The sequence below is a fragment of the Zalophus californianus genome, chromosome 5 (genome assembly GCF_009762305.2).
Source record: "Zalophus californianus isolate mZalCal1 chromosome 5, mZalCal1.pri.v2, whole genome shotgun sequence".
Taxonomy (NCBI): Eukaryota; Metazoa; Chordata; class Mammalia; order Carnivora; family Otariidae; genus Zalophus; species Zalophus californianus.
Genome location: NC_045599.1, coordinates 3,615,029 through 3,641,105, shown reverse-complemented (window position 1 = coordinate 3,641,105; position 26,077 = coordinate 3,615,029). Strand labels below are relative to the sequence as shown.

The 26,077-nt window shown below is 51.9% G+C and overlaps 2 protein-coding genes and 1 long non-coding RNA gene across 7 annotated transcripts in view; 1 reads left to right on the top strand and 2 right to left on the bottom strand.

The window, feature by feature from the left end:
* The window catches only part of COL23A1 (collagen type XXIII alpha 1 chain), a 301,959-nt gene that overhangs the window by 191,398 nt on the left and 84,484 nt on the right, over nucleotides 1-26,077 (top strand). The window lies entirely within an intron of this gene.
* On the bottom strand, nucleotides 10,673-13,467 carry LOC113929706. The gene is made up of 3 exons (XR_003522294.1): nucleotides 13,348-13,467; nucleotides 12,809-12,901; nucleotides 10,673-11,880 (listed from the first exon to the last, which is right to left on the bottom strand). It is a non-coding gene; the product is annotated as an uncharacterized LOC113929706 (long non-coding RNA).
* LOC113929200 (39S ribosomal protein L33, mitochondrial-like) lies at nucleotides 18,093-18,287 on the bottom strand. The gene has a single exon (XM_035727677.1). The coding sequence runs from the start codon at nucleotides 18,285-18,287 to the stop codon at nucleotides 18,093-18,095; it is 195 nt and encodes a 64-aa protein (XP_035583570.1).

Genomic DNA, 26,077 nt, shown 5'->3' with positions numbered 1-26,077 from the left:
TCTGCTCTGGGCCAGCATGGTAGCTATTGATGCTGACAAGCTCCGAACAGGGAAGAAAGAGGCTTCCGGGGAGGCTGCAGGAGCTCCATATGGCTGCATCATGGGCCGGAGCAGGGCGCTCTTTGGGTCCCAGAGGAAGCTGGAAGCGGGTGGGGCGTCAGACAGAGAGACACGGGGACTAGTCACAGTGATAGGGGATTGAAGAGGGGTGGAGGAAAGCACCCTCTCGGTGGCAGGGTGGGAAATGGCCTGCAAGGGTCAGATGGGGTGCTGTAAAGGGAAGTGTGGGTGAACAAGACGGGCACATGGGGGCCGGCTCTGGAGATGGCGAGGAGAGGGAGAAGACACTTGGGGCCATGGACCCCAGCAGCCAGGTGGGGCTGAACACGCAGGGGTTCAGAGTAAAAGTGACGAGTGCCCGGGGGTGACGCCCACCACAGGGTGCAGAGGGAACCCCAGCCACAGGCAGGGGCAGCGAGCGAGGCTGAGAACAGTCCCTGCAGCCAGCAGAGTCCCACCCTCTGGACCAGGCTTGGGGGGAAGAGAGGAATGAGACCCACCCTGCTGCACAGACTCCTAGGCTGGGAGGGGAGCTGGACCCTTATCAGATGGGATACCCACTCTGATGGAGGGAAGGGGCAGGCTGGGAGGATGCATGGCAGCAGATCACGTCACAAGCTGTACGGAGTGACCCAGCTGCTGAGAGCGGGAGTGGTATTCGAACCCCGTGTGTCTAGCTCCAAAGCCCTTGCTGCCCATCCTGCCACGCTCGATCCAGCCAGAGGGGACCCAGGCTCTACCCTTGACGAGCCCCGCAGTCATGGAAGAAGCAGACCCCTGAGGGGTCTGGCCTGTCGGGCCCCCATGTGGGGTCAAGGGACGGGCTTCTCTGGGGGCGGGGGGAGGGAAGGTGAGCACAGAGCCAGGCTTGGAGGAGCAGCTTTCCAGGGGGAGAACGGAAACCACGAGGGTCTGCCCCAAAGCTCAAAGAGGACATAGAGCCGTTGAGGAGGGCAAAGGGTCCCTGCACGCCTGGGTGGCCGCCGAGCAGTTAGTGGGCAGAGCCCAGCCGTGCGATAGAGACAGGGACGCCCCGGGCCACACCTTGACACCGGCCAGGAGGCTCGTAACTTGGTCCCAAGTCATCAAGGGGACACAGGGCCTGTGGGCTGAGGGAGGGAAGCACCTGGTCAGATCCAGCACGTGTGAGCGTGGCGGGGAGGAGGAGAGGAGGGGTCCCATGGGGAAGCTGAGCCAGAGTTTGTGGAGCCTGGGGCTTTCACAAAAGGCCCCCATGGCCCCAGGGTGCCCCCACCCTGCACATCAAAGCACAGCCTCACTCTCCCACACTGTCTGCCCCAACAGGGTTTCCTGCAAGCAGCTGGATCACAGCTATTTATCTAATGTTCTTGGATGGAGTCCCAAGAAAACCATTTTGCTTATTTGAAAAGAAAATAACACAAAGCAACATTGCAGAGCCCACCCCCAAAGAAGAATTGTAAGGAGATTGTTATGGCCCCTGCGGTTTAGGGCTTCATTGATTTATCTGTTTGGGCATCTGTTTATTGGCTGGACAGGATGGCCCCTGTTGCTCAATAAGCCCAGGCTGTCTTTACGAGGGCTGTGGAAGGAAGCAGCCTCCCAGCGCGGGGCTTCCAAGCCTGCAGTCAGCACGACTGTATGGGAATACGGGCCCCGGCATGCAGGAGCCTGGGTCCCGGGCAGCTCCGTGAGCTCATGCTGGAATCCTAGCCATTGGTGCCCCGTGCGGAGTGAGGGGGCTCCCAGAGGGGCTCGTCAGCAGTCATAGGGGCTGGGATGCTTTTTAGAGATCCAGGTACCTGAGACCCCCCCCCCCCCGCCCCAGACTCCGTGGCTCAGTCTCTGGGGTGGGGACAGGGTAGTCTGCCCCAGTGATTCCGCTAATTAAAGGTGTAACTGCTGGATCACATGATTCCCAAGGGCCCCTTCCCCCCATTCAAGAAAGGTAATCTAGTGTCATTTGGCGTCAGAGATGGGAGGGGCAAGACCGTGCAGACAGAGCTTGTGAGGAATAGGCATGAACCCCGGCACTACCAGGTGACAAGTCCCCTATGTTTCAGGGGCAAGAGTGTGTCCTCTCCACCCCTTGTGGGCCCACCGCATCCTTAGCTCACTGTCCTGGGGACCTGTAGCCACCATCCCACGGACCAAAAGATTCCTATCTTGGAAATTAGGAAAGCAGATGTCAGGATGTTTGAAGGCAAACCAAGGGCCTCTCTCCAAGGATGGGGGGTGGGCAGGCTTGCATTTCTCAGACTCAGAAAGGATGTGTGTGTGTGTATGTGTGTGTGTGTGTGTGTGTGTGTGCACATGGGAGGGACAGGAGCTGTGGCCACGGCCCAGAAAACAGGCCCAGGGATGGCAAAAAATGTGCAGAAGAGCACATTTGGTTTTTAAAAGCCTACTTGGCATAAGGAGAAGAACAAAGAGCCAGACATGGGGCTAGGGACCCCAGACATAGGATTAGCAGACAGCAGTGGGGACAGAGGATGGGGGACAGAGGCTGCTCGGGGCCTCAGCACGAGCGTCTGATGGACAGCAGTGCAGAGGGACGTGGAAAAGGGGTGTGGCGGGAGGTTGTAAGAGGAAGAGTCTGTCACAGAGCAGGTGCGAAAAAAAGCATGGGATGAATCCCACCACATGAATTGAGTCTTTAGGTCCACATGACCTGGGCCCAGAGCATGGAAAGAACTTGCTCGTGTGACCATAGAAATAGGGCTGTCTCTGAGGAGGAACAGAGGATGGGATATGGATCGTCAGACCTGTCCCCATTTTCAGAAAATTCTAGAAACTCCAGGTGGGTGAGTCAGACAGGGATGTGGGTCCAATGTCTCGAGCAGATGAGGAAGCAAAGGCCCCGTGGGCTCTGTGACCAGCTGACAGTGAGCATCAGGGGCCCCCAGGTACCAGCTGCCCACCAAGCAGGTCTCCTGCATGACCCGTTTAATCCTGTTGCATTTGGACTTCAGACAGGTGGACAAAATATCCAGGTTTTTTGTCTGAGAAGGAGACATTTGGACCAGAGTTGGGCTGGTGTGGTTAAAGTCACAGCCGGTCAGAACAGTGATTGGCCCCAGGTAGGACTCAGTAAACACTGAGGGGACAGAGGGAGGGAGGGAGGAAGGGGCCATGATCAGCTATGGGTTCTGTACTTAGGCCTACCCTGTTCATGGTTTCTAACAACTTAAAGACATAAAAGGTGTCCAGTGATCCCGTTTACAGAGGATGATAATAACTGTCTCAGAGGACAGAATTAAAATGTAACAAACCCATGATAAACTGTAACTCTAGGGAGTGGACGGGTGCTACCTCCAGGCCAGACCCCATCCTAGAGGCTCCTATCCTTCCCCTTCCTTGGGGTCTATGGAGAAGCTGTGAGTCAAACCCTCACCCCGTCTGGCTCCAAACTCAGGCCCCCTCCATTCTCTGGGGATCTGGGTAGAAATGGGACTGGTGTCTCTACCTAACAGCCCCCAGGCAAGGACAGGAGGAATGACCCTGAAGACCTGTCCTGAGCCAGCCGGCTGTGAGTTGGAGAAGGGGACCCCTAACGTGCTTCTCACCTCCACGTCCCTGCGACACCTGCATTATGTCACCTCGAAGGAGCGGACCTGGGAAGCTTCCTTGCTGCTGGTCATAATGACCCCACATGCCCAGGAGAGGAAGAGGGATGCCGTTGTGTAAAAATCAAAACTCTTTTATCTCTACTCTGTAACTCCTAGACCCAGTGCCTGTAGCTCCCTGTGTTATTTCAGCTTGTGGTTTGCAGAGAGAGTTCCAGAGTGAGATGGTGGGAAGACCCCTGGAGGGAAGGCAGAGTCAGGATAAGGAGGCCACCTGGCCGCCAGCCAGGGGAGGGACCCGCACGAGTGAATGCACCTATATGAAAGCACCTGTCTTGGGGGTAGCTGGGGCTCCCCCAGGGGACGAGGGTCCAGCTTGGCATGGGTGACCCCAGGAGTGGAGTGGGGAGCAGTCAGGGTTGGAGATGCAGAGGGACATGGGAAGGGTCAAAGTGGAGGTCCCAGGGGAGGCTGCGGGAGGAAAGGCGCAGAAGTGGGGATAAGAGTCACGCAGGGCGGAAACGTGCGCACAGGGGATGTGGGATGAAGGGAATCCGGGAACATCCGTGTCTGCGTTCCTCAGGCCCCGTGTACCCACATTTCCACCGGGGCAGCGTCTCAGAGCGAGGACACAAGAGTGCGAATTCAATATCAAAGGACAGGAACTCCACATAAAAAAGCCCATGTTCAAGTCTCCTTCAGTCCTCCCAGCTGGTCCAAGAGATCAGTCTCAGTTTGGTCCTACTGTGTCTTTGATGCTCCTCCAATATGTGGTAGTCTCCCTTTTTGCAAACGGTTCAGACCTTAGGCTCAGTGCTATCAGGCAAGGGTTTTGGCTGGGACTCTGTTGGATGATGTAGCTTTCATTGTGTATTATTTTAACAATAACCGTCTTATGGCACGGGAGGCCCGTTTTCCTTTTGTGATAGTGGTTGCAGTGGAAGAAGTTTCATTCCCAAACATATTTCTTTCAGTAAGAAAGGCTAGGTTAGGGGCGCCTGGGTGGCTTAGTCGGTTAAACGTCTGCCTTCGGCTCAGGTCATGATCTCAGGGTCCTGGGATTGAGCCCCGTGTCGGGGTCCCTGCTCGGAGGGGAGTCTGATTCTCCCTCTCCTCCCTGCTCATGCTCTCTTTCTTGCTATCCCTGTCTCTCTCTCTCAAATAAATAAAATCTTTAAAAAAAAAAAAAAAAGGAAAGAAAGAAAGAAAAGCTAGTTTAAAGGAAAAAAGAGTTATAAAAGTGGCGCAGATGGCACAAGAATGATTAAAGTTCCCAAAACAGACTCTCAGAGCAGCTCTGGGTAGCCTTGGCTTGAGATGACAAAGATGGGACCCAAGTGTGTCCTTGACAGGCACGGTCCAGTCCTGTTTGCTGACTCTGAAGCTAAGTGTCAACAAATCTTCCCATCATTCTCCACTATCCTGGTGACCTGAGAAAGACCACAGAACTTGTTCTTGTTCAAGCCCCCGTCACATTTGCTCTATTGGCCAGTTTCCAGTCCAAGGACCTAGAGCATCTACAGCTAGCTCTCCGAGCCTACTGCTTCCCCAGTTTCATCGCAGCAACAGCAGAACATGGTGACGCCTGCCCCGAGTATGACAAGAACACCACGTCCTGAACACTTCCGTGGGCTGGGTCTTATGTGTGAGTTTTCTTTCTTTCTTTCTTTCTTTTTTTAAGATTTTATTCATTTATTTGAGAGAGAGAGCGTGAGAGAGAAAGAGATCATGAGCAGGGGGTAGGAGTAGAGGAAGAAGCAGGGAACAAGGAGCCCGATGCGGGACTCGATTCCGGGACCCCGGGATCATGACCTGAGCCGAAGGCAGGCGCTTAACCGCCTGAGCCACCCAGGCGCCCTACGTGTGAGTTTCTAATCTGTTTTTCATTCAGTCCTCTCTGTGGCCCAACGAGGCGGGTATGATAATGCCCACTTTCGGGGCAGGAAAACGGAGGCTCAGAGAGGCGTTTGCCTCGAGTCACCCAGCTAGCACCGTGTGAGGGATTCGGAGCCGGATCTGCATGCTGCCTGTTCCCACGCTCTTTGCCGGGTGATGCATGGCCTCTGCCCGAGCAGGAGATCAGCTCCCACGTAGGACCTCACCTCCCTCAAGTGAGGCCCCGCCAGGCTTCCCGGGGGACGTGTGGCTCTCACAGGCGGGAGAACCTGGCTGCGTGCGTCACCTCCTCACAGCTGCCACCACTTTAAATGGACCTGTCCCCACTGGGGAGAGATTTTACAAATGCGATAAATTTATGTTTCCTTGGAAATCATCTAGCAGTTTCTATTCTTGTGCCACCTTCTGTGAAATTCACAGTGCTTACATTTTCCCAACCAGAAATTCCTACACTGGGACTGACAAAAAATTTGAGGCCATTTCTGGGCCGGGGGGCAGGCGGTGGGAGGTTTGGGGGGGCTGTCTCTGGGAGATGTGGTTTGCATGTCAGAGAGCTGGCATCCCAGGACACTGGGTAGTTTATGGGGACCACAGAAGGGAATTGGAGCTGTCGCCAAAGCCCTGTGACTTTGGGGGCCCCGGGGCGCTGCGTGTCTCCCACCAGTTTCTGGCCTCCAGCTTTCCTGGTTCTGTAACTCACCCTTAACCCCACCCCTACTCCCCAACACCACTCTTCACAGCCCCCCACCCTCCTCCCTCCACCTCCCCAGCTCTCTCTTCTCCCTCCACCCCTGGGAACCCTCACAGCCCTGCTCTGTTTTCTGTGCAGAAACCCATCTGGGTCACTGGGGGAAAACTGAAGCTCACGGACTTGCCCAAGTTCACACCGTCATGCCAATAATGACTTCAGTGCTGGAAGCAGAGCCAGGTGTGACCTCCTATAAAGCTCAAGCCCTTTCCACTCTGCACGCGGCTGTTCCCTCTGTGCTTTCTCTCCCCATAGATTCCCCCCCCCAACTCTTCTAGAACACATCAGAAGTCTTCCGTTTGACACACTGACATGACATCTGTCCCACAACAAAAGGCACTCACTTGTAACCCTCGTCATGTGAAGATCATGGAATCAGGGCTCATTTTCTCTCTTTGGTTTAAATGTTTTTTGTCATTGGAACTTTTATAAAGAGGAGGGCATCTGAAAAATGCATCATGTGTGTAAATATTTTATATGTGTGTGGGTTGCTGAAACATGTATTACATTTGACGTGGGTATATCATGTTTAAACATACACACGTATTCACATCTTTTAAATCTGATGTGACATTAGGCAAAATAAAAACTGAGCATTTCCGCAGATGGAAAATTTGGAGCCAACATTTTGAAATTGAGGGGGCCACTCCTCATCAGCCTGGCTCTACCCTGTCAGGCTGCCTTGCCTTCCTTGTGGTATCATCAGACCAAAATTCCAAAATATGTTTTCTTTTAAAGAACTCGCTAAAGAGTTTCCCAAGTGGACGGTTCAAACCTCAGAAGCGTGTAATTCCTCAGTGTGTTGCTCTCAGCAAGACCCCAAATCTCTGCCTCGCCTGACCCTGCCTAACCTCATTTCACTGTAAAATGCTTTCGGAGACGCGGCTGCCCCCGCCCCAGCCCTGCGGCCTCGCTGGCCTGCTCCTCGGGGCTCAGCCTGCTTCCCTGAACCGAGCTCAGAGGTGGTGGGTCTTTCAAAAGAGCACAGAAAAGGCATTCTCCGGTGGGCCAGGCTGGACTGGGAAGCCCGTGAGAAGGCCGGGGTCACATCTGAGGGGACACATCATCCGGACTTCAGGGAGCAGATCTCTGGGCGGGCGGGGCCTCAAGGTCACTTCCTGCTGGGCAGCCCAGGGTCACCAGGGAGGGAACTCAGTGCTTAATGCAATTAGGGACTGAAAGAGCAGAGGGGGTAGGGGTCAGCATCCTGTAAAGGGCTTCCTTCATTGTTCCTTTCTTCTGCAGGATTCAGACAATACTTTAATTCAATTCAAAGGCCTCTGTTGAAAAACCCAACCTGGCTTTTGCTGTTGACACTTTCTAGTGTCAGGCTCTACGTTAGTCCTTTTTTATACGTAGTATCTCAGGTTATCTGATCTGCACGGGAGTTTTGACCTGCTCCGTTTCCAACCTGGGCCAGTTTACCCCTCCTTAGGCAACCTGGTGGTCCCCCCCTCCCGGGAGGTCACCATATTGATGCCGAACTTAGTGCGGACACCCGATTGGCATAGCTCACTACAGCCCAGAACTCCTGGGCTCAAGCGATCCTCCTGCCTCAGCCTCCCGAGTAGCTGGGACTACAGGCGCACGCCACGGCCCCCGGCTATCTCAGGTTATCTGGAGAAGGGGGCACGAGGATCCTGGTTTGGAAACAGGCTGAGAGGGACAAATTGGACAGATCACTGGGGCCTTAGCGGGGACCAGAGCCTGAGGCCAAAAGTCCCAACTCTTTCTCTTGCTCCTTAGACAATCTGCATGCCAGGCCCCCTGTTGGAGCCTGGGATCAAAGACACAATCTTCTGGAGCAGGGGGCCGGGGGCTAGGGTGGGGAGACACAATCTCTTTTTAAAAAAAAAAAAATTTTTTTTTTAAGAGGAAAAGAGAAATTGATTTTGTCTGACTTAGTACTTACATAGTTAGCTGTCAGTATGCTATGCATTTGAAATGCTAAATAGAAGTTCTGGTCACCAGCATCAACTTCTTACGAATTTTTAATGCTTGAGTATCTCAAATAATACCCACAGGCAACACACCACAGGGCAGAGAGCTCTGATGGGAAGAAGCAGCAGTGAGTCAGATATCCAGCTCTGCCACTGGTGTGTGGTATGAGCTCAGCCATGTAGTCCTTTGCCTAGGGCCGAGTTTCTCAACTGGGAAACGAAAGGGGTGAAGAGTCCAAGTGTCCCATGATGTAGAATGGGATTCCTTGTCGGGTGGTGAGTTCCCCAGCATGAGAAGTAAGCAAACACAGGCTTCAAGGCCATTATGGAAAAGATGCTGAATTGAACCCCATTAAACTGGCTTCATGAGTAGGACAACATGTGAATCAGCATTATATCTCTGGGTCCTATATATATATATATATATATATATATATATAGGGTCCACTGCTTGACAACAGGGTAGATGCTAAAAAAGGTTGGATGGATAGATGGATGGACACATTTCCATGCTTGGTGGAAGGTTGAGCTAGATGACCAAGAAGGTCCCCCCACCTGAGATCCCTGACTGTCTTGCCACTCTCCCAGAAGTCCTATCTTACACAGCTTCTCCCTTATACCTTGCCCATGAACTGGAACTTTGATTGGAAACACTGGGCTCTGTATTGGTGTTCACAAGGCCTGTTGAGAGGGCTTGGAGGTAAACTTCCTGAAGATCGAACAAGCAACGATGCCAAGTGTCAGGCACGTAATAAGTACCAGGGAGCGTTAGCTGCCCCTGCTCCTTATAGGAGGTGGAGGCAATGGGAGATGAAGGAGATGTTGGGCAGGAGAGGAAGGGGAGGGGTGATGGCACTGGGTCCCCTAAGCTCCGATGGGAGGCAGGTAGTCCGTTTCTAATCCCACCAGGCTCCAGAGGGCTGCACTTGAAGCAGCAGGGCGCATGCCTGTTCCCAGACTGCTCTCTGCACCGTCCATTTCTGCAGACCAGAGGGCAACTGCATTGGAATGAGCACTTGCGCTCGGAGTCTGTAGGCTTGCGTCACATGCAGGGTCAGGGCTGATGTGTCGGTGTGGCTTAGGCAAGTTGTTTAGCCTCTCTGAGCTCCCACTGCTCTGTCCTCACCCTGTCCTCACCAGCCTTGTTGCAGGGGTCCCTGGGGAGGCCTGCCCCTGGGGACTACACAGTGCCTGGGACAGCCAGCAAAGCCCCGTCTTCCACGCTGCCGGAAAAGGCCATCATCATTTTGAACCTTAGATGAGCACACTTTTCCCTCCGTGGCTCCCATCATGGCAGCCAGGCTTTGGGGCTCAGGCCGTGGGACCCCCGTAGCTTGTGATGAGCATCCCCCTTCTCCCCTGTTCCAGGAGGACTCATTTCCTATGTCCATACCTTAACTCACAAACAGATGCCCCTCTTTTAGACAAGCTACAGTATGCTTTACACACTGGTCTGCACCTGGCCTTTTTCTTTGGAATAAAGCTTTGCTAAGATATGATTCATATACCGTGCACTCCACCCACTTGAAGTGTACAAGTCGATGGTTTTTAGTAGATTCACAGAGTTATGCAGCCATCACCAGAGCCGATGTTAGACCATGTTCATCACCCCCAAAAGAAGTCCCCTACCCACTAATCTACCCCGTGTCTATAGACTTGCCTATTCTCGACACTTCCTATAAATGGCAATCACACCATATGTGCTCTCTGGTACCTGCTTTTCGCATGTAATGCGATGTTTTCAAGGTTTGTCCATGTCGTAGCATGCTCGGCACCTTGCCTCTTCCACGTCGAGGAAGTTGAAAATCATCCCATATCGGAACATACAGATCTGCCTCATTGTGGCCAGATATTTCCAAATTCAAGACTCCAAAGGCATAAAAAGGCCTCCAGGGAGGAGAGTCCTTTCCATCCCTGGTCCTTTAGCAGCCAAGTTACCCTTCCCAGACATCTCCCAGCCTTCCCTCTAAGGGTGTAAATGCAGCCCGTCCAAACATGTATAAATACAGTCTTTTCCTGCGCTTTTGTTAACTCGAGGGTAACGCACAGCACACACGCTGGTTTGTCCCTTGTTTCCACTTCATAGAATATCTGAAATATTTTTCTTTCTCCGATGGAGTTTTGAACCACTGCATTCAATGGCCTGGTGGGTGCATACAGCTGAAGGATGAATTCCTACAAGTAGTATTTCTGGATCAAAGCATCTGTGACACAATAGTACCCATTCCTTTTCTACTCCCCTCAGCCTTGCAGAAGAGAACACGATTCCTGGGTCCTGGCTAAGCAACGTGGTACCACAGTTGACCCTTCAACATAGGGGTTAAGGATGCCAAAAAAATCCACCTATAACTTTGGGCTCCCCCCAAAAACCTGACTACTGATAGCCTGCTGTTGACCAGAAGTCTTACTGATCACATACACAGTCAATTAACACAATAAAGTACAATCAATTCTTACAATCAAGTAAGCTAGAGAAAAGAAAATGTTATTGAGAAAATCATAAGGAAGGGAAAATACAGGCACAGCAGTATGCTGCATTTATTTTTTAAAAAAATCCACATGTCAGTGGACCCGTGCAGTTCAGACCCGTGTGGGTCAAAGATCAACTGTAGCTCATTAGACATCATTCTAAGAGATGAGAAACAATATCCCAGGAGAGTTTTAATTTGTAGTTCTCTTTGATGAAGGTTGAGCATTTTTTTCCCCATATACTTCAGAGAAACTTCTATTTCCTTTTCCGTGAATTGTCCAATCAGATCCTTGGTCCATTCTCCCGCTGGGTTGTTCATCTTTTTCTTACCGATTTGCAGGAATGCTTTAAGAAAATTATCCTATGAGTTAGAAACATGTTCTCACCGTTTTATGCTTTTTCTTTGACGGATTTGGTTTTTCTTTTGTTTTTCTTCTGGGTCATGCAAAAAAAAAAGAAAGAAAGAAATGGGAATGTCGTCCTATTCGTCTGTTTTACAGTTTGAGGTTTGTGTCGTATATGAAAGGGCCTTCTTCTCAAATCAGAGATTATAAAAGAAATTTATGGTTCCTCTTAGTACGTTTATGGCTTCATTTTGCTTCCTTCTTTTCAAAAGCTGCCTAGAATTTCATTGCAGGAGTCTGTCATAATTCACCCTGCCAGTCTCCAGTTAGTGGGCGTTTGCATTGTTTTGTCCTTGGTATGAAACGCGACGCTGCAGCTAGTCCTCGGGTGCGTCCTGCTTTTGTGTGCACATGGGGAAGTCTACCTGAGGACAAATTCATGGAAGTAGAATTGCTAGATCAAAGGACATGGCATTTTAGATTTTGAAAATAGGGGCCCAAATTGCTTTCCTAAGAGGTTTGTCCTGTGTTCTTTCGGCAGTGCGGAGAGTGCCCTGCCTCTCAGCTTTGCCAGCATTTCTTGTTTTTTCAAATGGAAAACATCTTCCTTTCTTTTCTTTGCAAAACACTCAGTGTGGGGAGGATGGGCAAACCGGCCTGTTGGAGCGTTTGGGGTGGAGACCTCCCTCTCAACAAGCCGGGCCAGTGATGGAGTTGATCTTGTCCTGACACCTGCTGGGCATCCGACCAAGGCCTGCAGAGTGACAGCCTCGGACATCTGACTTGTCTTTGGAAAGTTTTTATCATGAGTTTGTCTATTAGGCCGTGGGGAAACCAATGACCCTTCTCGAAGCTCGGGTGCTTCATCTCTCCCTTTCTGGAGGAAAAAGTAGAGAGGTTTGTCTTGATGGTATGTTGGAAAGAGACAAGAGTTTGAAAGATGTGGGCTTCCTGGGACCCCGGGGTGGCTCAGTCGGTTAAGCCTCTGCCTTCAGCTCAGGTCATGATCTCAGGGTCCTGGGATCGAGCCCCTCAGCAGGGAGTCTGCTTCTCCCTCTCCCTCTGCCTCTTCCCCTGCTCATGCTCTCTCTCCTGCTCACTCTCTCTCTCAAATAAATAAATAAAATCTTACAAAAAAGAAAGAAAGATCTGCGCTTCCCTATCTTCCCTATTAATTAAATCCTTTTATTGCAAATTATCGTTCTTCATAAACATTTGAATGCCTGAGGCCACTGAGGTTTTGTACCACCTCGCACCCCACACTGAAGGGCTCTCACCACAGAAATCTACTTTCTCACAGTTCCGGAGGCTGAAAGTCCAAGATCAGGGAAACCTCCGAGTTGGTTCCCATTGGGAGCTCTTTCCCTGGCCTATAGGCAACCACCCTCCCGCTGGTTCTCCTTGTGGTGGAAAGAGAGAACTAGAGCCCTCCTCTTTTAAGGACACCCGTCCCATTGGATTAGACTGGATTAGGGCCCCGTGCTTATGACCTCATTATATCTTGATTGCCTCTTAATTACCTTCATGACCAGGCCCCCTGGAGGTTGGGGCCTCGACAGAGGAATTTGGGAGGGACACAGTCCCGTCCCTAACAGCCTGGGATGCAGAATGCGGCCCAGGTGCCGAGCATCATGTTATCACTACCCACAGCAGGGTCAAATCCGAAGTGTGACCCCAAGCCTGGTCCCTGACTCCCGCGGCTTCAGGCTTACCCCACTGTAGACACACTGTTCTCTCTCAGATTCACCCCAACCTGTACACCCCCACTTCAGCCCCCTCCCCCCCGCCATGTGTCGAGCTCTCACCGGGTGAGCAAATCATGCAGAAATAGACTGTGCTTTGGAGCAAGGTGGGGCCAGGAGCAAGGAGGAGCAGCAAGGCAGGACCACGAAGGCTTCCTGGAGGAGGTGAAAAGGACATTCGGCCCTGAGGCATGAGTAGAAGCTGGCTAAGTGGGAAATGCTCACGGTCATTCTAGGCAGGAGAACAGTGTGCCCCAGGCTAGGGTCTGTGGGCTCAGCCTGCTCTGCTTCGTAATCTGATCGGGGGTGCCCAGAAAGGAGAGTCCGAGAACCTGAGGACCTGAATAGCCAGAGAGACATGATTGGAGCTGAGGCCTTGGCGGGGGGGGGGGGGGGGGGGGGGAGCGCTGGCTTCCCCCCAACTCATGCCCACCCTCTCCAGGCCTGGGAGGGAGAGAGGAGCCCAGGGGGAAGCTGAAGGATCACCCCCCCGTCTGGCTGGAGCCACACAGACCCAGCGCCCAGGTGGGGGCTGGAGAAGGCAAGACTGGGTCAGTCCTTCACTGACACAGTCAACCACCCTTTTGTCCTCTGGGTCTTACCTGCTATAGCAGAGCGACAGACGACAAACAAAAAGGGAAGCTTCTGGGTATATCAGATGCTGCTGGTGCTGAGGGAAAAGACAAAGCAGGAAGGGGCAAGGCCGTGGCATGGGGCAAGGGGGGGAGGGGGGCGAGGGGGTGTGGTGGCACTGCCCTCAGGGAAGGGCTCCTAGGCACCCCCTTTGCTGCTGCCAAACCCACTGTGACTTTAATAAAGGGAGAAAGGAAGCCGGTCACCAGTCACAGCGCCTCCATCATCAATGGGTTACCCGCCCGGCTGGGCCTCTGTCTCCCGCTGGCCTAGAGGGTAGGGGGCTTCCTCCCTCCCCCTCAGCCACGTCTTTCAGTCAGGCTTCCCCCCACCCAGCTGCCTGTCCCCCTCCGTGGTTTCTCTGCTCCCGACCCATCGTCCGATTTCACCCTGGGAAAAAAAAAAAAAAAATCCAAGCATGGAAATCTCTTAATACAAACCAGATGAGGGGGCTGGTGAAAATGTTTTTCTCTGCATCAATCACCGGGTCCTCGCTGTGCTGAGAATTTGGTAAGCCCTCATCAGTGCTCCTACCAGGAATCCCTTCCAGACTTGGCCCCGCCGAGGCGCAGGCAAACAATGCCGCCTTCTGTGTGTTTAGCGAAGCACCTTTTCACACGTGCTTGCCCCCCACTCTCGCACCGGGTTCGGGTAGGCTTTGGGGGACAACCAGTCCTGCTGGTGCTGGCCGCCTGCGGTGGGGAGAGCTGCCACCCTCAGCGGGGCCTCTTTCCTTCCGCCCCCCCCACCCTGAGTGAGCAGGTCCCCCCACGGTCCCCCTGGGCTCTGCGCACCGTGTGGCGGGGGCTCTCAGGTGGGAAATGCTGGATTGGGAGCAGGTGGCCAGCAGGACCCGGGACGTCCTGGGAGAGCCCTCCCTAACTCAGGCTTAGGGAGGCAGGAGCCGTCAGGCACCCATGGGCGGCTGGTCTTGAGAGGGGGCCTTGCGGACCTTCCCTCCTTCCCCTCCCAAGGCGGACGGGCTGTGCCCAGGCGGAGAGCTCAGCCCAGAAGCCCGGGAGTGAATGGGCCTGAAGACACGTCGGGGACAGCTAACCAGGCGTGACAGTGTCATCGTGGCTGTCCACCGTCTGCACGGCAGATCTGTGCCCGTGGCCCCGCCCCCGCCCAGCCCTGTGCTCAGCGCCGAGGCCACACCTCCGGCCGGCGGGGGTCAGCAGAGGCCGCGGCCCAGCGAGGGGGCCGTTGGGGCTGGTGGCTTCCTGCCTTAGATGCCCCCTTCTCTGAAAGCCCAAAGGGAAATAGCCCTGCCAGGTGTGTTTTGAGCAAAATAATAGGAAGAGTGTGGCAAGTAAAGGTACCTGAGGGTCACTATACCAAGTGCGGAGGGAGCACGGACGAGATGTCCCTGTAGGAGACCTTGGAGGAGGGAGGACGCAAAGCTGGTGGGAGGAGCCTGCCCCCCGGGCCAGGGGCAGCAGGTGAGGAGCCCAGGGACACCATGGATCGTGGGTGGGGGTCAGAGAAGCTGCAGCTGGGGCAGGAACAAGGGGGCGTGGAGGCACTGGGGCCGGGGGGGCGGGGCGGGGATGAGGAGTCCATGGAAGTGGCGGGGAAGACTCCCAAGCAGCCCCACCAGGCATGAATTTGGGGTGAGAGGAGATGATCAAAGGCCTGGACGCCTCCGCGAAAGTTTACAGACCTGTGCTGTCCAATGTAATAGCTACTAGCCTATGTGGCTATTTAAAAATTTATTTGTAGTTTTTAAAAATTGAGATATAAATTCACACAACCTAAAATGCACCCTTCTAGGCACCTGGGCGGCTCAGTCGGTTAAGCATCTGCCTTCGGCTCAGGTCATGATCCCGGGGTCCTGGGATCGAGCCCCGCATCGGGCTCCCTGCTCAGCAGAGAGTCTGCGTCTCCCTCTCCCTCTGCCCCTCCCCCCGCTCGTGTGCCCTCTCTCTCTCAAATAAATAAATAAATCTTTAAAAAAAATAAAATGAACCCTTTTGAGGTATGCATTTCAGTCGTTTTTAGGATAATCACCATGCCATGCCATCATCTTCTCACTACCTGAGTCCAGAACATTCCTTCCCTAGCAGCCATTTCTAACTCCCACTTCCTCCCACTCCCCGGCAACCATTGATCCACTTTCTGTCTCCATGGATTTGCCTACCGTGGACATTTCCTATGAAATGGTATCCGACAATGTGTGGCCTTCCATGCCTGGCTCCTTTCACTTAGCATCATGTTTTTAAGGTCCATCCATGGCTGTTTAAATTTAAATTAATTAAAGATCAATGAAATGAAAAATTCAGTTCTTCGGCCACACTGGGCACGTTCCAGATGCTCAGGAGCCACAGGTGGATTTTAGCTTCCACATGGAACAGCGCAGCAAATATTGAAAATTCTCAGGGGCAGTGTCCCTCCAGAATGCCCTCAGTGGATGGAAGCGGGGGGGGGGGGGGGGGGGGGATGGTGGGAGCAGAGCCCCACCCCTGCCCGCCTGGTGGGTGTGGACACATGGTCCTCTTCTTGGGTCCCCGGCGGGGGGTCCTAATGGGCTCCACCAATGATGTTTGCTGTTTCCAAAACTGATGAAAATCAGGCTTGCCAAGGGATCCCCCTGCCAGGCTGACCCAGCGCTTGGGTTTCTTTCCTTTCGGCTAGGAATGCCCCCTATCGGCAGCCATCACAGGCTCCCACTGGCCATGGCCTAGGACTCTGATTAATAAAGATGAGAAGGCAGCTGAGCTGTTGACTTTGCACATGCAGCTCAGGACACATGATCTTTTCGGAGGGAAAGGAAAAGCATAAAAAGGAGCCTTGTGTGAGTTCAGCATCCAGAGGCAACCGTTATTAGCAATCTTGTTGATGGCCTCAAGATTAAGATTTCGGGGAGCATTGTGAGGGTACACACATAGAAATAGGCCTATACGTATGATATTTGAGTCTCTGTACGTATTTGTGTTTAATTTTAAAAGGTTGATTCAAACACACAATTCTTTTTTCATCCCTGACAATTTACAGTGATCTTTCTCAAGAGAAGTGTGGGGCATTTCCAGAGGTATTGGGCATGCTTGTATCTCTACGCAATAAAACCTGTTCCTATAAGCTCATTTCTATTTAGCGATTTTTGAAAGTTCAAGTGATGGGTACAGTGTAAGAATTAGCAATTCACAGCTGTCTTGGACTTTTGGAGAAGAGAGAAATCTTAGTGAAAAACATATTCTTTGAGGGGAGCCTGGGTGGCGCAGTGCATTTTGTGTCTGACTCTTGGTTTCAGCTCAAGTCATGATCTCAGGGTCATGAGATCGAGCCCTGCATCGGGTCCCACATCGGGCTCCACGCTCTGCACAGTCTGCTTGGGACTTTCTCCCCCTCTCCCTCTGCTCCTTCCCCGTCCCCCCCCCCCCCCCCCGCACTTGCTCGCTCTCCCTCTCTCTAAAATGCATAAATAGGGGGCGCCTGGGTGGCTCAGTCGTTAAGCGTCTGCCTTCGGCTCAGGTCATGATCCTGGGGTCTTGGGATCGAGGCCCACGTCCGGCTTCCTGCTCAGCGGAGAGCCTGCTTCTCCCTCTCCCTCTGCCTGCCACTCTGCCTACTTGTGTTCTCTATCTCTATGTCAAATAAATAAATAAATAATCTTAAAAAAAAAAACTCTTTTAAAAGATGTTTTATAAAGAAAAAAAATGCAGACATTTGCACAAGTAGGCAGAGTAGCGTAATGAACTCCCATGGACCTACATCCGGCTTCAACAAATTTCAGATACACCCCCTCCTCCCCTTCATTACTTTGATTTATGGCTCAGTTGTCTTTCTTGTAAAAAGCTTACAGCTGGATTTTGAGTTTTATCCAACGAACAGTCTCTGTCTTTTTATTGAGAAGTTTATGGTTTCAGCGTGTCTCCTGCTTTTTGCTGTGTTTCTCTGTGAATGCTTTCTTTTTTACAAAGAAAATTGTGATCCATATGTCTCTCTGTCAAGACACGACCTTTACTGTGACCTCATGTCCCGGATGTGTCACCCCCCCACTGCCTGCATACTCTCCATCGTGTCATTAGGGGCATGACTCCCCTGTCTCCTTTCTTGGTCTTAACTGATTTGGGGGTGGAGGCAACAGTCTTCACTTGGGAATTTGACCACCCCTTGATCGTGTGAGTCTTGGGGCCTCTCCGGGGCTGCTCTGAGTCCTTCCTCCGAGACTGCTGCCCGTAGGTGGGTCTTCGTGTGGCCTCGTGTGTGAGAATGTCCCGGTCACCCCCTCATACTCGGTTGCCAGCTGGCCACAATGTAAAGCTCCAGGTTCCAGGCGCAGTTGTGAAAACTTCAAAACTCATGTCAGTTCTCAACGTGCTCGGTCCCTTGGAAAGCGTGGTGTCGATCTGAGTCTGGTCCCTCGTCATGGGGTCAGCTCTCTCTCTCCCTTAGACCTTGCTGTCTCTGACACTCTTGAACTTCACTATAACGCATTGAGGTATGGGTTCTTCTTTTTTTTTAATTTTAATATGTTTTATTAAGGGCTATAAAAATATCCAGAAAGATAAATAAATGTGATGCAATGATATATGTCCTAATATGAAGAACTTTCTTTCAGTACATTGTTTTTCTTCACAATGGCCTTCAAATCACAGGAGGCAGTGATTCCGTGCCATTTCCTCTTCTTTTATTACATGCTGCAGAATTTCTGAATCAGTATCCCACCCTCAGTATTCTCATTTATCCATCAAATTCGTTTTCAATCCGTTGTTTAGAAGGAACGTATTTTCTTCTGTTCCACATTTTCTTTTGTTTTCACAAGTGGATCGTAATGCAAGAGAGTCAGTTTCTCCCATAGTCGGCTTCTCTGAGTGTTGAAGGCGTAACCTGTCCCAGCTTGGCTCAGCATTTTCACCAGAATGGTTTTTGACTTGCTCTTGGCAAAGGTGACCGCAGACAGGAACATGGTAACAACCTGAGGTATGGGTTCTTTCCAAACTCTGATGTGCTGCGGGCCTTGGCCATCTGAGTGTTTCCATCTTTCTTTAAATCTAGAGAGCTATCTATTTCTACTATTTCTCTATTATTTAATCATTTCCTTCTCCAGGTACTCTTGGCAGTTTCTGTATGAAATATTAATAAAGCCTGATTTCTGACCTAATAAGAATGCATATCAATAGAAAAGGGGGAGCTTTTGAAACGGAAGGGTTGAGAATTATGGTCACGTCACAGCCATCTTCGTTCTTTAAATAAGTGTTCCCAACAGCCTTCTCTGTCCTCCCCCTGTGCTGGCTCCACGGGTGGGCTTCTTGCTCGTGTCAGCCCCTCCCAGTAGGTCCTGCTTTGCAGAAGAGGAGTCCGTGGCATCGGGAAGTGAAGAGCCCGTCCAGGGTCACCCAGCTGGACATGGGCAGCAATGGGGCTGCTCCTCTGTCCTCTTGCTCTGTTGGCAGAACTCTTTGATTGGCAAGTGAGGTAGAATGTTTCAGGCAGCAGGAACAGCCCGTGCAAAGGTCCTGAGGTGAGAGGCATGCAGGTATTGCAGGAGTAGCACAGAGACGAATTTGGCTAGAGCTGGGGTGAGGGAGACAGAGGGAGAGTGGTGGCCGATGGGCTCAGGGGATAACAGAGGCCCAGATCATGCAGGGGCTCAGAGGGACGGAGAGGAGCCAGCCTGTGGTCATGCAGGCGGGCCACACCTGGGACCCAGCATCCACTCTCCTGACCCTCCCCTGGCCTCCCCAGCCCAGGGCCCAGAGCAAAGCCCAAGGCACAGCCTTACATGGAAGCACATCACCTCCCTGTCCTTGTCAGCTGTCCCTGTTGACTTGGAGATTTTGGAGACAAAATAGGGACCCTGTCACTCAGAGCGGAGGAGGCTTATATGAGCTTTTCTGTGCCCCATTCTAGCAGGAGCCTGCGAGAGGGGGCTACTCGTCCTGGGGGCAAGCTACAGTGCCCCCCGCCCTCAAGGGTCTCAGCTCAGGGCATTTGGGGGCTGTTTGGGGGAGGAAGCAGGAACTGCCTTCCGTTCCCCAGACAAGGTCCTCATTCTCTCTGTGAAGACGCAGCAGGGAGGGCCCTGTCCCGCTCACCATCACTGTGGCCACGAGGGAGGTCAGCCCGAGTGTCTCAGCATGAGGGACTCCGTTTGCTCACCGTCAGAATGCAGGGGCAGAGCTAGTTGGCTGGTTGGTGGGAGGTCCCTGTCTCGTGCGACGGCCACTGCCGCAGGCGCTCTGATGCGACCCCACCTGCCTCTCGGCTCCTCAGCCAGCACACGTCAGCCACGGGGCTCTGTCTCACGGTCCTTGTCCACAAAAGGAACCATGCAGCTTTTTGGAGGGGTGGTGGTAATGTCATGTAAGAAAAGCTGGGCCCTGCCCCTATCCACCTCTATTCCAGTGACCAGCCTCGCTCGTTTCTCCTGGACCTCGGGCAATGGCAGCCCCACACTCCTGAGCCTTGGCAGACGGTCCACGCGTGCATCGGCAGCTCTGGGAGGTTTGGGGAGCCCAGGCCTGGAGGATGGGGATGGTGGGGCAGGGCGGCTCCGACTGTGGCCTTTGGGGCCGGTTTCATAGCTGGAGCAGCGGGACTGAGGGGGGACTCTTTCTGCCCTGGAGGCAAAGGCAGGAGGGAAAGGTAGCTGCCAAGACCACCAGCTTTCTTTGCCCTTTGTTCCGCTCCCGCTCGGGAGCACCCTTTATGGGTTCTGTTTTGACACAGGTCCTTTGGGAAGCTGTCTATTACTCTTACGTGAGCGCATTTTGGGGGATGCTGGTCAGAGAGGTGGCCTGGTTCTCGGCCAGGCCCATCCTTGCGTCAGACTCCATGCTTTCGTGGATTCATTCCTCACAAGAACATGGCAAGGAGGGAATATCATCCCCAAAGTCAAAGGTGTGATATGCGCAAGGTCAAAGGGTTAGTGATAGGCAACACCAGAATCCCATCACCCCTCCACCCTCCCATCCACCCCCCACCTACCCAACCCCTTTGTCCATCCACTACCCCCATCTGGCCATATCCACCCACTCACCCCCCCAACCGTCCCCCACCCAACCATCCCCTACCCTTCTACCACCTACCCATCCACACCCCGACCCAACCTCCTTGTCCATCTGTTACCCCCCATCTGGCCACTCTCCACCCATTCATCACTCATTCACACGCCCATCCTTCCACCCCCTTCTGTGATGTCCCAAGGACTAGTCTGTGCCCTGAGGAGACACAGGTAACTGAAATACATGACCCTTGTCTTCCCAGAGCTGGAGGGTTAGTGCAAAATCAGTCATTGTTGCAAAGTCACATTTAGGTGGGATTTTTATTCTAAAGTGATTACATAAGGCAAAAATCTTGCATGACCCATTCCTCCTGAAAATCTCCCCGATTGCCCCTAAAATGCAGGAATGTACCATCTCTCTGAAACCCCACAGGGCCAGTATTTGCTCCAGTGCTGGGGGGGGGAGGGGATCAGGCGCAAATAGCTTGGGCTGGTATTCAGGAGCCCTTAAGGACCAGAAAGGTTTTCGCCACCAAACCCCAGAAGTCCAGCTGGAGACTCTCCCTCACACAAGGCCTGTGGGAACCGAGCCATACTTAGGGGCTGGTAGACTCATGTCCCCGTCTTAAATTTACTCCAGTGCATAAGGGAATATAGCCTCGGTATTTAAATCATTTCTCTCATGTTTCCCCTAAACACATACAGTTGGTGGTGAGCCAGTGAGAATGTATCTCCATTGCACAGCCAAGGGACACAGCTAGGGACTCACTCCCCTACCCATCCAGCACCTTCACGCTCATCCCACAGCAGACCAGCCAGACAGAAACAGATCAGACCTCTACCTGTGCACCCTCTACACATGAATGAGTCGAGGCCCAGAGAGGGGCAGCAGAAAGCCTTGAGTGAGATACCCATCGTGGCTTCCTGGGCCTGCATGCCAGTGCAGGATCATCAACAGGAGCACAACATCTTCAACAAAGGAGGTGAGAATCCCATTTTGCCCGGAGGGCTCAGTTCTGGGAACCATGGCAGAGAGGGAAGGAACATATTGGATGGGGCAAGGCTAGAAGAGGCTTCCAGGATGGCAGAGGGCTGTGGAATGCACAATGCTTCTGGGCCCGGGACTGTGCCTGTCCATCTCTTAGGGGCCTTTGGGAGGAATGGTTGGGTTTGTTCTGCATGGTCCCCAGGGAGCATTTAGGCTTTAAGTACATGGTTTCCACCAGACACAAGCGACTGCTTTATCTGGTGTTAGCACGGAACCAGGAGCGACCAGCTCTGGGAGGAACAGACCGCTGCCCCAGCCTCCTTAAGAGACTGGATGTTGCTTCTGGCTTGACGCTTTCCTTGGAATCTTCCAGGATGGTTTCAGGCATGCACGGATTTGCCCAAAAAGCTGCCTTTGGACCATAAGCTGCTTCTCCACCGTGTTTGGGAAAGCCTGTCCTTGGTGTAAGTAGGACAGTCTTGTTATAGCTCCTTATGTGCATGTTCCAGATGCTTGGTTGCTTTTGTTATCTCCCCGTGCTCCCTGGACATCATTGGAAATGCAGGGCAGGCTGGTTCTGAGGTCTCCAAGTCCCTGACTGTGCTCTCTGCACCATCCCGCTGCCTCCCAGGTGGGACACAAGGAAGCTTCAGGAACACAGGCCAGACATCGACATCCCGAGGGTCCCAAGTACAGAAAGCTGTATGCAGTTAAGAGTGCAGCTCTGGGGTGAGACTGCCCCAGTGGCACCCCCGTCCACACCCCCCAAGTGTGTGGCCCAGAGTGTGTTACTTCACCACCCCAAGCCTGTTTCCTCAGTGGTAACCTGGGAATATTCCCTGCCTGCGTGTGATGACCCACGCAAGACACTTAGCATCATGCTCGATAAATGTCAGGTATCCCAATTTTCCTCATTATTAGTTTGACTCCTCCATGATCCCAGGAACCCCTTCCCCTCACTAAATAGTGATGGTGGGGGATGGCGCCTGGGTGGCTCTGTCGGATAGACTCTTGGTTTTGGCTCAGGGTCGTGAGATCAAGCCCCGTGTTGGGCTCTGCGCTCAGCATGGAGTCTGCTTGAGATTCTCTCCCTTCCCCTCCCCTTCTGCCCTTTCCCCTGCTCACATGCATTTTTTCTCTCTCTCTCTCAAATAAATAAATAAATAAATAAATAAAATATATATTTTTTAAAAGTGATGATAGGGTGGTTGACAGTGAATGATGCTTTTTTGCCCAGAGAAAGAAAGTTGGTAGAGCAGAGAGCCCCTTGCAGAGCCTCCCCCATCCCTGCAGAGCCCACATACCCCTAGAGCAAGAGACAGTGGATCTGGAAGGAATCGCCCCCCCCCAACCTCCTTCCCACTCTAGACCTCTGGGGAGCCTGGCAGCCAGCCCAGCTCATGAAAGGGTCTCATGTATTTGAATTTAGTCCATGTTATGGCACTCATTTTAAAACTGGGGAGAAGCAATATCTGGACCTTGCCATGAGTGCCTGCCTCCAGGCTGAAAAAGTGGGTGAAACCCGGTCATGCACAAGACACACAAACTCCTTCCTGGGGGCTGGCAGCACAGGAGAGGGTGCAGGGTGGTGGCTGCGCTCCAACCCGAGTGAAGATGGGTGGCCAGGGAGCCCTTCTCCCCACACGCCCAGGTCTCCATGTTCAGACCCCTCTGAAAAGGGCTGCTCCCTCTAAATGAATTGTGCCGGTGGGCCAGGGACAGAGGGGAGACATCCACATGATTCCTGTGCCTGCCTCCCTGAGCCGCTGGCTGGCTTTGCAAGAGAAGTACTTTTATTCTTTGCAAGTGCAAGCCATGCCTCGGTAAAACGGAGGGCTTGGAAAACCAGCTGCACCAAAGCTGCACTTGCTTCAGCTTTGCCTTCTTTTTTTTTCCCTTCTCCCCACTTACTGTAGCCAGTCCCCCCCATTTAAATTTTGTTTATTTTTAAAAACATTATTAAGTCAGAGATGAGACAGTCTGCCCTGCCAGAGCTGGGTTCTCTCTTTTTAATTATGGAAGTGAAATTCACATAACATAAAATTAACCAGTTTAAGTGAACAATGCGATGTATTCAATACACTCACAGTATTGTGCCACCACCACCACCACCCCTACCTAGTTCAAAAGCATTCTTGGCACCCCAGAAGGAAACTCCGTATTCAACAACAGTCACCCCTACCCATACCCCCCACTCCCTGGCAACCACTAATGCACTTTCTATCTCTATGGATTTGCCTCTTCTAGGCATTTCATATAAATGGACTCATATAATAGGTGGCTTTGTGTGTCTGGCTTCTTTCTCTTAGCGTAATGTTTTCAAGGTTCATCCACGTCCTAGTGTGTGTCAGTACTTCATTACTTTTTATAGTGGAATAATATCCCATTGTACGGCTGTGCGGCATCCTATCCATTCATATGTTGATGGACATTGGAGTTGTTTCCACCTTGTGGCTATTGTGAATCATGCTGCTTTGAACAATCCTGTACACGTGGTTTGAACACTTGTTTTCAGTTCTTTGGAGGTATCTATCTAGGAGTGGAATTGCTGAGTTTTATGGTAACTCTGTTTTACTTTTTGAGGAACAGCCAGATTCGTTTAGATGTCACTGAATACCTAAGTATGTGCGCCAGCCTGCTCTACACTGAATGTTTGTGTTCCTCCCAAATTTATATGTTGAAATCCTAACCCCCAACGTGCTAGCATTAGGAGGTGGTCTTCTGGGAGGTGATGAGATCAAGAGGGTGGAGCCTCATGAATGAGGTTAATGCCCTTATAAAAGAGACCCCAGAACTCCCCTGCCCCTTCCGCCAGGTGAGGACAACAGGGAGAAGTTGGCCATCTCTGAACCAGGAAGCAGGCTCTCACTAGACACCCAGCCTCCAGAAATGTAAGAAATAAATTTCTGTTCTTTGGAAGCCACCCAGAAATACCCTTTGGTATTTTCACTATAGCAGCTCAAATGGATTCAGACACAGCCTACACCAGGTCCCAGCTTCATCTCACTCTCCTCGTAGCCCCAAAACTCGGCCTCTCTTGGCTTATTCTGACCATGTCACAAAGGGCTTCTTTTCCCCATCTGCCTGCCAGCTCATACAGGGCAAGACAGAGCCCACAACCAGATGGCAAACACAGCCCCCTACAAGACTGGTGATAGAGCAGTTCTTCGCATACCGTGGATCACTTGGAATTCTTTGCAAACAGGGTTGATGAATTATAGCTCCAATGTGATGAGCAAACTGGCATTTTGCAATAACTTTGCAAATTATTACAGTGTCTAATAGTAGTTCCAAGTCTGCTGGGCTTGTTGCAGACCCTTCCCCTGGATTTGTCAGTCTATACTGACAACAGGCTGGGCAGAAACTCCTTTTTTGTGCTCTCTTCCCCTCCCTAGGGAGATACTGAAGTCTCATATAGGGTTGGAAGTGTTGGCAAATTCTAGCGTGAGGGTCTCCAGATATTAAATGGAAACCAGACCACCTGCCCTGGCTCAGAGGTTCGGGAGGGAATAACCAGTGTGTGTGTGTGCCCAGGTTCATAGGATAAGTTCATGGAATAAGAGGGAGTCGGGAAGTCATGTGATCTAAGCAACCAGCATCCTTATTTTTGTCTTCCTTGCTCCTTATACCTGCTGACGGGGAATATTCTTCCCCTGACACTGGACGAAAGTTCTGTTGTGCCCGTGACATTCCTGGTCACCTTCCATCCATCACTTTCAGTCCCAAAACACAGGTTTGATTTGGAAATTATGTAGTCTACCCCAAAATTATTATGAACACATCATTTGCCTTCAAAGGTCTTAGAAGTTTCAAAATGGGGCATCACTCTGCAATCCCACCTGTCATTTAATTAGAAAACTTTCTGCTTCTGAAAAATCTCTCTTGGTTGGCACACAACAGCTGGTCCTCAGGGAACCATAAAGCTTACCTTCTCATCTTGCTGTGCTGCCTTTGGCCGTGAACAAGCTCCAGGTTTAACTCAGGGCCTTCCCACTCACCGGGCTCTCTTGCCGTAGTGGGGGGCATCTCCAACTAGGGAGGGTGCTCTTCTTGCCTTGAAGAAAACTGGGACTATGCCCAGGCTGATCCAGGCCCTGCATGTGGGGAAGGCTTTGAAGTCAGCTGTCCTGAGTATGGGTCTCAGCTCCTTCTTATAGAATGTGTGACCTCAAGAACGTCATCTCTTTGGGCTCCATCCCCTTTATCTGTAAAATTAGTGATCATATCCCCACCTCCTAAGATGTAGAAGGACAACATGGTTTGACACATGTGAAAATATTCAGAGGACAGTAGATGCTGGGCTCATGTCATCTGTTAGATTTATCGTTGCCTTCCGAAGAGCGTGTGGCTCTTGATCTCAGGGTCGTGAGTTCGAGCCCCACACTGGGGGTAGAGATTACTAAAAATAAATAAACTTTAAAAAAACATGTATTGTTGGGGTGCTTGGGTGGCTCAGTCGTTAAGCGTCTGCCTTCGGCTCAGGTCATGATCCCGGGGTCCTGGGATCGAGCCCCACATCGGGCTCCCTGCTTGGCAGAAAGCCTGCTTCTCCCTCTCCCACTCCCCCTGCCTGTGTTCTCTCTCTCTGTGTGTGTCTCTCTGTGTCAAATAAATAAATAAAACCTTTCAAACAAACACGTATTGTTTCCTACACGCAGATGGAAGGTAAATGACAAGTTCCAGTGGGACTTTTCTAGGGCTGCATCTCTCCCTTCAGATTTTCCACGTCTCAAGAGAAAGCACAGCTTAGGAAAAGTAAACCGGG

Excerpts from the sequence above, each read along its gene's own strand:
- LOC113929200 (XM_035727677.1), bottom strand. The coding sequence starts at position 18,287 with ATGTTCCTGTCTGCGGTCACCTTTGCCAAGAGCAAGTCAAAAACCATT.